At 32.1% G+C, this 14,218-nt stretch overlaps 1 protein-coding gene across 1 annotated transcript; it reads right to left on the reverse strand.

The window, feature by feature from the left end:
- Positions 1 to 1,816: 1,816 nt before the first annotated feature.
- On the reverse strand, positions 1,817 to 4,572 carry LOC129320623 (myb family transcription factor EFM-like). Its single transcript, XM_054966152.1, has 4 exons — positions 4,179 to 4,572; positions 3,116 to 3,748; positions 2,903 to 2,979; positions 1,817 to 2,672 (listed from the first exon to the last, which is right to left on the reverse strand). The coding sequence occupies exons 1-4, from the start codon at positions 4,366 to 4,368 to the stop codon at positions 2,184 to 2,186; spliced, it is 1,389 nt and encodes a 462-aa protein (XP_054822127.1). The 5' UTR covers positions 4,369 to 4,572; the 3' UTR covers positions 1,817 to 2,183.
- Positions 4,573 to 14,218: the final 9,646 nt, after the last annotated feature.

The raw sequence follows: 14,218 nt of genomic DNA on the forward strand, positions 1-14,218 counted from the left end.
GATTCCCTACGTACCGTTGGTAATTCTCTAGTTTTAAAACTATTTTAGAAGTGTTTGCTATTTTTTTTAACCAAATAAAAGTAATATATGCATGACAAAAATTAAGGATATACTTGTTCTATTTGAATTTCATCATATTAAATATTAAAAAATGATGCTTGACCAAAATTTAACTGATCTAATTTCTACTCAGAAGAAGTTTTCTCGCTCATCAATTTTATACATGATCATCATCTTTAGGGAAAAATAGAATCAACTAATAAAGAAAGGATTAAAGTACAGTTGTATCCTAGAAGCATAATTTTAAAGAAGAGCAATTGTTATCGTTAAGTTTTTATGGATATGTGAGAATAGTACAACATCAGTTTACATTGACAAGAGGATTAGATGCAGCGGCGAAACTACGTGTTCCAAGAGGGGCCAGCCCTGTGCACTTTCTTTGTATCCCCCCCTCATTCTCATACACACTCTCCACAATAACCCCACAATTAAAATAGTGTCTTACATTATGCACATATATATGTACGAATTTTATACATACATACATATATATTCTCTTTAGGTTATAATATATAACATTAGTAAGTATTGCACCGTTTTCAAAAAAGTTAGATAAAATCTTAATCTCTTAAAATATTGTATATTTTTTTAATTATATCCTCATTTAACATTTTATACAAGTGTCTTAATAATGATAATTAAAATCTACAGGCATATTTTTGTCAATAAATATTATATATACTCTATATCATATATTTTGAATTAGGCAAGATTTTTTTTTTATTGTGGTTTAGAGATATACTCCCTTTGCCTTTTACGTATACTTTTCAACGTTTTTTTTTTACGTAGATTAAGAAAAATTATTAGATTGTTTTATTTTTTAAAAAATATTTTACAAAAAAATGGAGCATTATTTATTATCCTAACAAGACATCTTATAATGTAGACTAACTTTTATTTTTGGAAGGTACCTTATAATACAAGGGGCGAAGAGGGCATAAGTATATCATATGACTTTATTTTAACTGTTTCAAAAATTTTCTAAAAAGTACATATAATTTTTTATAATTTCTTATCTAATATTTTTAAATTATAAAATTAAAAGTTTAAATTAAGAACATATCTTTTGCTTTTTGAGAATTGGCCCCCTAACTATTAATGCTGTTCCACCCTTGACTAGATGGCCATAAATTAAGTGGCGGAGCCACATGCATGTGAGGGAGGCAAATAGAAAAAAATTTATATATGAAATGCATCAAATTTACAATCTTGTACTTTAGTTTTAAAATTTTAAATAATAAAATCCAACCACATCAAATTAAGTTACCTTTTTAGGTAAAGGTAGCTTTTCTTTCGAAGTTAAACTCTATATCAACTTTTCTAACACATTTTTGCCCAAACAGATTCTCAATATATGTTTTTCTTATAAAAATATACGTATGTTATTATATTTTGGTCTAATGTAATTATTTTTTAAATTTATTAATTTTTAAATTGATTTGCATTTCTTGATTTCGGATCTTGGCTTTGCCACCGCATAAAACACATAAGGTTGAGTTTGACCTGAAAAATAGGTTTTCTGTCAGAGCTTGACTTTGATTTGATTCAGGGTAAATTTTTTCATGACACTCATGTAATTTTTCATTAACCACGTCTTCATTCTCTTAATTGCCACGTGGAAAACACTTTGACACAATATAAGTCAGGTGAACAGAGCACGTCATGATCTAAATTAACTCAGTGTTGGGTCACCGTGGTGTGCTCCCGTCAATCCAAGCCAACATTGCGCCACTTTGAGGGAACATATATAACCCCATTAACAATTGAACAATGTCAATTGCTTTTCTCTGGGAAAAAAAAAAACAGAAAAAGAGAGAGACGTAGATGGAATCCCGTAGTAATTTTTTGGAGTAAATAACACATATATGAATGCATAGAAAACAAAACGGAACAAAACAAACGCTCACTTTTATGCCCTTTTTACCCTCTCCACTTCCATATCCATACATATACATATATAGGTGCCTATTAATAATAAAGTTGTGGCGACACACATGATATGTGCTTCCTTTTCTTCGCTTGTTGAATGAATAATAATAATACTAATACTAATACTTGACCACTCATCGTCAATTCATGCATGTGCATAGAAAAAAACCCTAATGTTGAATCTATCATGAACCCTAGAATTTCAGGGTCGTCTCGCTCCGATGACTCTCTTCTCCTTCTTCTCTCAGTGCCGCAAGCCCTTTCCGCTCCCCTTCGTTCTCCCCGCTCTCTCCCTTCCAGCTGCTGCTCTCCGACTTCCCGTCCTCTATACTCTCCGACCTCTCTCCCCCTCCTCGCATCTCTGATTCCGGAGAGCCCTGGTGCGAATTCGTTTTGTACATCTGAAGGTGGTGGTGGTGGAGCAGCGTGTGGTGGTGCGGCGGACCTGGCTGCGGCGCCGCTGCAGCGTAGAATTCTTGGTGCACTGGTGTTGCGGTGCAATAGTGCGGTGGAGGCGCGTGGGAGGTTGGGTGTGGGCTATAGATGGCCGGGGCGCCAGTGTGGGCGGCGGCGGCGGCGTACTCCGGTGGGACCCAGATTCCTCCTAGGACTACGAGCTGAGGTGCTGGTGACCCGGCTGCTTGTGGGCTTGGACTTGGACGTCGTGTGTGAAGCCTATATTTCTGTGCAGAGACAAAAGAGAGGCGGATGAGTGAGAGAAAGAAAATTGAAAAACAAGAAAAGTGTGATTTGGAAATGCCGAATATGCATTCTGCAGGCCGCAGAATGGTACGTTGTCAGTGAGACTGGCAAGGCAATTTTAATTGTACCTCTTCTTTCATGCCTGTCCCGCGTGTCCATGCCTGAGGAAAAAAAGAGAGTGGGAAAGATAGATAGATAGATAGAGAGATACCTGGAGATGGCTTTTAACTTCATCATTGGTCAAACCGTCAACCTTCATCAGCTCCCTTATCTGCTTTGGAGTAGCCACTGAAAAAATTGGAAAAATCTAAGTTGTCCCTTGCATATGATAGCAGTAATAATGATGAAAATAACAAGACTTTATCATCTTAATGATTGCAAGATGAGTATATGTATATATAATTTTCAATTAAAATTTTTATACCTTGAGATCCGCCTAGCATCTGAAGAGCATTTACGAATCGGCGGTGCAGGTCGGGTGACCAGCATCTTCTTGCCTTCCTCTGAGCTTGGTTAGTGGTGTTGATGGTGCTGGTTGTTTGCGGATCAGATGCAACTGAAACCCCTTTGCCTTGATCAGTGACCACTCCAGTACCGTTGCCTCCGCCGGCTTTACCGGAATTTTCCCTCTTGGGGCATGACACTGCATTTTCTGGCTCTGTGCATTTCTTGTCCTCCATTTCTTTCTCAACAGAGGAGAGGGCTAACTCTGGGATGATCCGTAATGTGGAGCCACCTTGGCATGAGTTTCGTTCTTTTGAGAATGGCAGAAAGGCTCCCCCATTCCTCTGTTTGTTGTCAAGAGGCAGCTTAGGGCTCACACTGAAACCAATATCAGCTTCTTTAGGGGATGTGATTGTGGACTGCGGCTTGGTCCCTTCATTTGCTTGGCTCCATAATTGAGCAGATGTCATCCAATTTGCCTTGTCTGATACGTTGGATGCTTTCTCAGAGCTTTCAGAGGTTGATTGCTTGATGGGTATGAATTCTTCTAGCACTGGCCTCGTGCCTTGATTTGCTCTGAAGGCCTGAAGTTGCTGCCTTGAGGCCTCCATAGCTGTCCCAAGATCAAATTATGATTAGGATAACTGAATCGTATAAGCAAAAGAAGAAGATGCTGAAACGCAAAAGAAAAAGGAAATAGTTTGCATGATATGTTACTATCCAGAGCAAGTAATTGCTGACTACTTTGCATTCAAAGGATAAAGCCTGAGATATGATTTCCCAAACAGATAAAGCTATCTCCTATCCGACGAAGGAAAAGGAAAAGAAGAGGAAGAATAGATAGAACAAAATAAAGAAAAAGTTTGATTTTAATAGCCATTGGAAAGATCAAAAGAATGAATATACCACCAGTTTATTGCTGATATATTGAATCTGGAAGCTGGTTTCTGATTCTGCGTTTAGTTTATTGGAGGGTTTTGATTTTGTTAATTTTCATGTGCATGAGAGACGAGTCTAACGTTAGTGATCATTTGGAGGTGTACCGTTAGTAAGAAGCTGCATGCAGAGAGGAAGCTCGCGCTTGAAGGCATCAATCTTGAGACGTTCTTCCTGGAGCCGAGAAAGGAACTCTTCAAGCTTGTAGGTATGATCTGCCTGATCTCCAAACGATTTCAGAAGCCAAGAATAGCTGTGCGGTTTGCAATCCAGGCTTAGTTCAGACGGAGAACCCATTTTTTTCACGTACAAAAAGTAAATATATAACTCCTAACAATCACTGTGTAAGAAGATGTTCATGCCAAAATAGGCGCAGGTTGGTATGTAGGAAAAAACACGAGCAAAAGAGGGTATTTGGCTTCTTCCTTTCTTTGTTTGAGTTCTGGTGGGGACTAGAGAGAGAGAGAGAGAGAGAGAGAGGAGGGAGGGCGGAGATTAATGTTTATGAACACAAGGAGGATCGAGGGAGGATCGTCTTCTTTTTAGGGCGAGTTTAAGAGGGAATAAAGCAGTCTGTTTGTGTGTGTGAGAGAGAGAGAGAAAAGAAAAAGCAGAAGATAAAGCAGTGGGATGTAACTTCCTACAAAGAACCACGGCAAAAGGGGAAAAGATTTAAAAAAAAAAAAAAAAAGCAGAGAGATGGAGAGAAGGAATCAGTGAGCCTGACATTAGAGGGTCATGTGCTTAGAGCCTGGTTTAAGAACCTTAGAGTAGTCTTTGTACGAATTCAAAATCACCAATATAGAAAGATGATTCTTCTTCTTACTGTTACCCCCCTCTTTTTTTCTTTTAATCTTTCTTTTATGCCCATTGCACTCCTTTTTTTCCTTTGTAATTATAAAGATATATCCGCAAATGAAACCCAGATTCTCCTGCCAATTTCAAATCAAAACTTCATTAACTGCGAATCATTCCTGCTACTTTTCTTTTCTCTTCCTTTTCTCCCCCCACTGTTCATTATTCTTTCCATTTGAGACTGAATTTATTCAGTGAATGGATATCCAAAATTTTGGTTCAAAGGTCTCTTTACATACAATATATATATATTAGTCCTCTGAAAGGATCATCAACATTCAATATGGCTGTCAGAGAGTGATTTTCGTCTTCTTTGTGAAAATCTTGGATTCTTTGTATGGAACTGTAATTAATTGATCAAAACACGCACATATTTCTAGCCGGACGCAACACAGCACCGAAAAGAGAAATCAGCAGGGGGTGGAAGATGCTGGCCAAATGCATGGCAAAGTAGTAGAGTACTTGTGGATGTCCTTACATTGATCATGTGTTAGAGCAGAAACTAATGATTCTACCATGATTAATTAATGGCCATGACCTTGTGGGAAGCTAGCATATACCATGCAACATGATTTTCCCATTGAAATTGAATATAGATAGAGAGAGAGAGAGAGAGAGAGAGGAGGGCGAGAGAAATTAAAGCACATATTCAAATAGGTTTTAGTATCAATCCACCTTGCAATGCAACTTTACTCCTCTTTTTTTTTTTTTTCAGTCTAGAAAGTTGCATAATTGTCCTGCAGGAGGTTTAGTGCATTGATCAGAGAGAAGAATGGGAGGAATATCTAATCTCAGGAGGCCAAAAAAAAAAAAAAATTGGCGACATTGGTAATAAAGAATAAAATATTTTGCCTCTAAGGAAGGAATATCTTAGTCCCAATTCTGCGATTCTAAATTAAGGGAGCACAACCCACGAAGCTTAAAGGAAGAATATAATAAAATAAAATTAACCCTCCAAAAGAGTTACAAAGGAGGCTAACCCGGCCAGAAGAATCTTCCTCTGCTACTCACTTTAGTGAAGTGGGTTGGAAGGTAACAAGATTCTCTTTTCGTTACACATATATGGGTCCCGAGATCCATCCCCTCATCCGGATCGGATCCTGGAAGTCTGTCCATTGGGTCAGGGTCACGACTACTTGATTCCTCCAGGATTTCACATAACCAAACATCACGTGTCTTTCACACGCTACTATAGATATTTTCAAATCGATCCGGTAGTGTAATTAATGATAATTATTGTCTCGCATTTTCAGTGAATAAAAGTTTAAATGTATTAACTATTAACCCATCCACGTATTAATTAGGAGTAGATCTAACAATGACTATAATTTATCTGAAGTGTTGGTCATTTTAATTAAAATTTTTATTTTAGCTTTTCGTTTATTCAGTATATTATCAACACATCATAAACCGGATTATTTATATTCAGAAATTTTAAGTAAACGACAAATATAGCAATAGTGGACGGCTAGTCTGCTTCAGCTTCACTGCTCTTCATAGCATCTAGAATTTTCCAAACTGGATATGGATATTGTACGTGACTCATGCAAATACACGATCCTTCGTTTTTTCACGCGAATATTGTGTCGCGTTATGAATATGGCATATGCAATTATATTTATTTAATGCTAGCTAATTCTTTTTTCCCCCAGAATCAAAAAGTTAATTGTTTCGAATTCACACATATAACTGATACATATATTGGGTGGTTTTGGAATATTCACGTTCATTTCACACATATGTACCAGACTTTGGAGGAAACAAAAATGCGTATGTTCATGAGTGATATTTTGACATTTTAGTTATATTGATGGATCACTTGCTAATTTTAAGAAACGTCAATCATGCCTGAACTGACCCTTTTTAATTGACAGTTAATATAAATAACTGTTTAATAAAAAAAACTGCTTAGTCTCTCGATGATGCTGTTTATTTTAATTTCTTAATTCTTAATATAAAAGAATATTTTTTAGTGTCGAATGGGAACATAACATTAATGATATTCGAAATTCATTTCAATATTATATTCATAACCTGCATATAAAATTCTATTATTTATAAATAAGTAAAATAAGGAGGAAGGAAAATAGAAATAAAATTTTAGGAAGAATTATATTGAAGTCTCACAAAAAAAAATAATTATTATAAAATTTATTGACAATTGATTGTGTTGTTAGTGGCTTTTAATTTTTTTTTGTGGGATCTGAATGTAATTCTCCTAAAATTTTAATTTTTTTTATTTTTAAAAATTTCTCTACCTAATTTTCTCTACTACCTATTTTCTTTTCACTTTTCCCCCATCCAAACAAATGTAGGCTCTCTTGGCAACACATGGAGCTTAAATTTTATGAATAGATGCAGATTGTGAGTGTATTATAATGCAATTTTCAATTGTAAAGAAGACATCTAAATTTTAAATGTAATTTGCAATTTTGAGATTTCTATTTAAAACTATCTGAATTAAAATTTATAATTTATTTTTAATCAAATTATTAGCGACTTAATCATCACTAAATCAATATTTTAGGAACTAACTATAATTCTCTCAAAACTAGGAGATACAAATTTTGTGATCTAATTCTGTTATTTCATTGGTAATAATAAATAAATACAAGTTTTTTTGGGGTAGATTACTTTAGATGTGTTTGAATTTCAATTAAATATAATTGATTAAAAAATTGATGAATAAGGTTGACTTTAATCATAATTGAAAAGTGGAATTGAAAAGCAAAATTAAAAGGCAAAATTGAAAATAAGGTAAAATTATATTTTTGTAAAAATATATCTAAACACTCATGTTACATATTAAAATTAATTATGAATCCAAAATCATGTTTTTAAAAAAAATCCAAACACCCTTGTACATGCCAAATTGATTTATGAATTCAAAATCAAAGTTATTTTATAAGCTATTATTACATGCTTTTCAACTCTACATTTCTAAAAATTTATCCAAAAATTAAATAAATTAGTTTACAAATCATATTTTTTGGTTCATAATTGATTTTAACATAATAAGAGGTATTTAGATATTTTTAAAAAAATTATAATTTTGAATTCATAGTTGATTTTAATATGTATGATGGGTATTTGAATATTTTTAAGTAAACATAATTTTAAATTCATAATTAATTTTAATATGTAATACAGGTGTTTGAATAATTTTTGCTAAAATCGATTTTCATACAATCAATTGATTTTGAATGCAAATCTAATCAGGCGCTTCCTTTTGGTTGTTTCAGAGATCTTGGTATATACGAACCGTATTCTGGCACATGGGCCGATAAGATCCGATTACGATTCATTCGGCTCTAACCAATTGGGTCCGATCCAAATTTAAACAAGTTTTAGATCTTCGTTGTAATTCGCAAACAGTAGTGCATTTCTGTCCTGAGAAAACCAAAAAAAAAAAAAAAGAATGACTTAAAGTATGGGGAAAAAAAGATGAATGCTTTAGTAATTTGGAAATGAGAAGGAAAAGAGAAGAGTGCATCGAATTCCTTTGAGAGAGAGAGAGGGAGAGAGAGGGAGAGAGGCGATAATGAATATGATTGAGTCTTGTGCTTGAAGCTACACTCCAACCCACACCTTTTATTTAAAAAAAAAAAAGAACAGGAAATAAAAAACTTTTTTTAAAAAGGATTTAAAAGAAAGAGGAGAATATCTGAAGGGCGACACGTGTCCATAACATTCCCGCATATTGTCCTTCTGAATATCCCTTTTGTCTCACCCAGAATATTCCTTTCTCCTCTTTCCCGCTTTTGGCTAACCAGCAACCGTTTCTGGAGTTCCTTACCTCCGCCGGTTCATCAGATTTTGATAGCACATATCTCGACCGTTGGATTTCAAGATTAAAATTGGAGGGTCTAAAGTTAACACTACTTCATTTTTATATTGTTGATAACTTACCATTTTAATGGATATGGAATTTAAAGTAAGCATAATTTCCTGAATTTTATTCTTTTTTAAAAAATAAATTTACTATCTAAAAACTATAAAATTTTCAAGAATTAATAAATATAAATAGTTCTTTTGAATATAAATTTAATAATATATTTTATTTTGATAAAAATTTCTAAATTGATTAATTGTTGACAAGAGAATAACGATAACAATCTCATAGCTCGCGCACTCGAGTGATTGACAGAGGGTCTATGGTGTTAGGAATCTGGGAGAGATTTCATTTGTATGTAATCAATTTCACATGACATATACATGGGTAAAACTGGCAAATTAAAAGTATACTTTTAGCACGTTACAAATATAGTTCACTGCTAGTTTTATGTATCAAAGCTCTGAAATTAAATAAGTATCAGTTGACCCTTTGATCTAGTGGTACCTTGATATTCTTATGATCCTTCCGAGGTTTTAGGATAATCAAACTGCCATTGTGGTAAAGAGGAGTATGTGGGTGGGCTGTCAGGTGCGTGTGAAATGTTTGTGTGTGAGATCCCCATACCTTGTGGGGATAGGGTTTGCAAGGCGATTCATTAAAAAAAATGTATTGATTAGTTGAGTTGGAGACCATGAGGGACAGGGCGGCCGGTTTCAAGATTAAGAACTTTTATAAATTATTATTCCCTTCATTAAAAAATGTAAGACATTTTTAATTGAATCTTACTTTCAATAAAGTAGTTACCTACTTTTAAATTAACTATATCTTTTTATATTTACCCTTATTAAATATCCTATAATAAATATAAAGTCATTATCAATAAGGACACTTAAAAAAAAAGATAATGATTACACCTCAAAGTACATTTTTGAATATCCAACTCTTAAAAAATATCTTATATTTTTAAATAAAAAGAGTACGTATTATTGATATTTTCGTATCATTAACATATTCAAATTCCTAGTTTTATGAGGTATAAGTGACATTTTGATTGTTTGGACTTACTTTTGTTGGCTAGAGTCTTAGAGTTTTATTTGACTCAAAAATAACAAAAGAAAAGAAACGCGAGTCTAGTGCTATTCCCCCCCCCCTTCAAATAAATACATATAATTGCACAAATGATTAGCAATTTACAATTTTTGATCAAATAATTTAATGACCGTTAGTATCACATGCCAAGAATAATGTGTGCCAAAATATATACAATATAATTAAATAAATAAAGATTCAAGAGTATTTGAGTCGACGGTGTTAATTGAACATGTTAGGCCAAGTGATGAGGATGTAAGGCTTGGCTCCATCCAACATATGGATGAATGGAAACAGTGTCAAACACTATCAATTGAATACAATAAAGATCATATAAGTATGTTTGACTCATATATATTAGTACCTTTTTCACTTTGTCCCTTTTAAGACACAGAAACAGTGTTAAATCTTTGAATATTTGTGTTCTCAAAGTGCAATAAAAAGTGCCAATATGAATGATATCTGAATTTCAATCCCCAAACAGCCATCAAGTTGGATTTAGGATTATCAAGTTGAGAAGTCTGGGTCCTCCATTCTCAGCCAAACAACAACTTGTGTGCCAGTGATGGTCCCCTGGCAAAGGTAGTCCAACATAATTAAGGTAAAGCTTCATCGTCAAAAATTAATGGTACTTATATGGTTAGACATGGTTACAAAATTATGCTGGGAAGTGGCAATTCAAGTTCCACATGGAAAATTTATGTGTGCCTATGTCTTTCTACACTTTAGGTGAAGTATTCTTCTCAAATTTGGAAACCCGTTTGTGCACACACTAATAAATTAATGGATATATGCTACTCTCTCCATTTAAAAATATAAAATATTTTTTGAAAGAGTTGGATGTTCAAAAATAATGCAAGATATTTTTATTCTCTCAAAATATAATCATTTTTTTTAAAAAAAATCCCTATTGAATAAATTACTTCATATATATATATATATATTTCAAAATAAAATATTTTATTAAATATAAATAAATATAAAAATATAAGATTAATTTAAAAATAAATAATTATTTTATTTAAAGATGGGATTCGAATAAAAAATATCTTCCGTCTTTTAACTGTGGGAGAACTTTTGCTATGGACAAGTATTGCATTTCCTTAGCTTCAAAAAGAAATTTGGAATCATCACACTTCAATCAATCATCAAGCAGTACACACGCGTGCTTGTCGTATTCAATATTACAGGAAATAAATATGCTCATGACTTTGATTATGAGATTTATTTCTTCGGCAAAGCTACCCAGAAAAAAAATCATAAAATAAAATAGATAAATGTTATTAACTATCTGTAAATTTTTAACTTATATCTGATTCTAAATAAATATAAAGCTTGGTAAAAACAGAAGAACATAAAATGGGTTAATAATAAGTAAAAGAAAGAATGATGAAACGATAAAGAAAAAAAAAAAAGGCAGTGCTGTGTGGGAGAGAAAGTCCAAGATACGGATAGAAATAAAGCAGCAATAATTGAAAGTGAAAATTAAGGAGAAAAGAGCCATGACAAGAAACTGGAAATTCTATATGATATATAAATTCTTGTGAATCCATTATCTATCCACCTGAAAAGCCTCTGCCAGTTCATGCATATGCGACGCATATATAAAATTATCCCAAAATTCGGTTCAACTTGGATCTCACGGAATAATTATATATGATATCAGAAATTGTTAATTAAAAAGTTGAAAGGAATAATATTGAAAGATAAATTATATAGTATGTATTGGGTGGTCGTGGGGGGAAATTAAAGCCAATGAAAGGTACGTTTACGGGTAAACAAAAAGGATGTGCGTATAAGAAAGAGGACGAGAATCAGTGTATGAAGTCTACAAACAGGTGCACCTGTGAAGCCCACACACTTAGCTCTAGCTAGCTAGGATTGTTCTTCTCCACTCCATTGTTTCACTTTGTTATATATTAGATTCTTCTTTTAATTGGAACTATTTATTAATGAAAACAAGGTGCAGAACATGATTTTAGAGTTAAAAGGATTAGTCTTTGCTATTTAAGTAAAACACAAGTTTAGAATTAAAAAATTAATCATTTTATCCATATAAATTAAAATTATAAAAACTGAGTTGTACTGAATTAAAAACTATAAAAATTGAGTTATACTAAATTAAAATTCAAAAATTAACAATCAAATCAAACCTATAAAAATCATGTTAATGTGCAAATGAATCTGTGATGAGACAAAGGTATCAATTAGAGGGTGAATGTAACAAATGTGGGTGAATAAATTTAGAGAACAACACAAGATAAGCACTGACAAAATGTGTGTACGTGTCTATATTACTATATATCTATTCACACACACACACACACACACACACAGAGACAGGAATCTAGGGGCGAAGCGTTATGAGAGAGTGGAGAATAAGGAATAGGATTGAGATTGGTCGGCCTCTAATGAAAAAGAACAAACTTTTGTTGGGAAAAATGAAAGGTTACACTCAGTTAGAGTCACTCACAAGATTGGAATTTCTTAACTCATTATTTTCTCATTTAATTAAAATTTGCGTTGACTCGTTTTTTTTGTTAACACCTAAAATACACTTCACACCCACGCCACCCACACCAACCTTCTTTTTCTTCATCCAGATTCTGCACTCTCAGTTTTTCCATATTTCTAATACCGCTTCAATATATTCCTTAATTTTTTTAAATCTTCCTAAGTGTCTATTGTTGTTTATATGTTAGTTAATAAATGTATAAATCAATTCAAAAAAGTAAGCAACTACTTGTTCCCCTCGAGTGAAATCTTAAGTTATAACCATGCATGTGAAATTGCTGCTGGAATCGTTGTACTCCCACATGGTCTCACTCAATTCAATTTGATTAAGCAAGTGATTGGTTATTTTGGCCTGTTTATATATACCAATATAGTTGAAAGATGTCTATTCATTATTTTTAGATATGCTCTGCTGGAGTCTACTCCTTATGTTGGCAAAAAAAAAAAATTAATTATAGACTGTTATTATAATATTTATTATATTTTTTACTAATAAATAAAATATAAATGTATTGGCAAATCTAGATGGGCCGATTACGTAAAGTGAAGTATAGTGCTGTTTGACCTGAGCCCAACCAAAGATTTCGACACATTAACGAAGATGCGCTGAAAAAAAGGGTGGAGAGAATTTCAATCAAAGATAATAGATGTAACATAATTATTAGTCAATTTTAAAATTTTTTAAAATTTTAGCTCAGTTTGTGAACATAAAAGCAAAAAAAATTTTAATTTAAAAAAAAATAAAATATCCTTCATTTATTATACAAAATCACAAGTTATGAATTTTCTCATTTCACATGTTAATTTATTAATATGAATTGTAAATTACATGAATTGATATATCAATAATTATATAAAATTTGATATTAGTTATTTACTCATAAACAGTAACAACAGTTGTTCACTTATTAATTTTATTTATTAATTTACTAACATCAGTTGTAAATTACTGATAAATCTTGTAATTTATAATTAATATTAGCAAATTAATAAGTAAGGTTAGCAAATTAATAACTAATGTTACTACTTGTTTGACAAATGAATGTAATTTATAAGTGATATTGATAAATTAATAAGTGAAGTAAAAAAAATTAATAATTAATGATTATGCATAATAAGTGAAGGATACTTTGGTCATTTCATAGTTAAAATTATTTTTACTTTTACCTCATAGATTGAATTGAAATTTTAAAATTTTTTAAGATTCATTAGTAATTATCTCATATCCCTAACCCTTTTTTGAAATTCTGCCCGAAAAAAATTAAGAAGCCTGGCATTACTATTCACTAATCACTAATATCATGTTTTCTGAATTCACTGTCACTAATTGGCTATGACTTATTGGCCAAAAAAAAATTGACTATGATTAAATCCATATTAAATTAAATTAATCCCAATAATCTATTGTAATCCCAATTTTAAAGACCATGGCCAGTAGGATATTTTATTATTTGATATCTTTTGAGTATTTTTATTTTTGCAGAATGAAGTATAGCATCGTTATTTAATAGGTGAATTTTAAGTTCTCTCCGCGTTTCGCATTAAAACATTTTTTTACTTTGTGTGTCAAAAGATTGTGATGCCGATGTCATTTAACAATTCGATTATTTTAATTAAAGAAAAATCTGATTGGTCAAAAAAAACATAAAGGAAAATCTGGTGAAAAAAATACTCCCTCTGATAAAAAAATGTAAGATATTTTTTTAATAAATTAAATATTAAAAAATATAAGATATTTTTAAACTTTTAAAATGTAATTTTTTTAAAAATATTCTTATTAATAATAATTTTATATTTATTATAAAGTATTTAATAATAATAAATATAAAAAGATAAAATTAATTAAAAAATAAA

Source organism: Prosopis cineraria, unplaced genomic scaffold (genome assembly GCF_029017545.1).
Source record: "Prosopis cineraria cultivar Desert tree isolate PC_DT_omini unplaced genomic scaffold, ASM2901754v1 PC9, whole genome shotgun sequence".
Lineage (NCBI taxonomy): Eukaryota > Viridiplantae > Streptophyta > Magnoliopsida > Fabales > Fabaceae > Prosopis > Prosopis cineraria.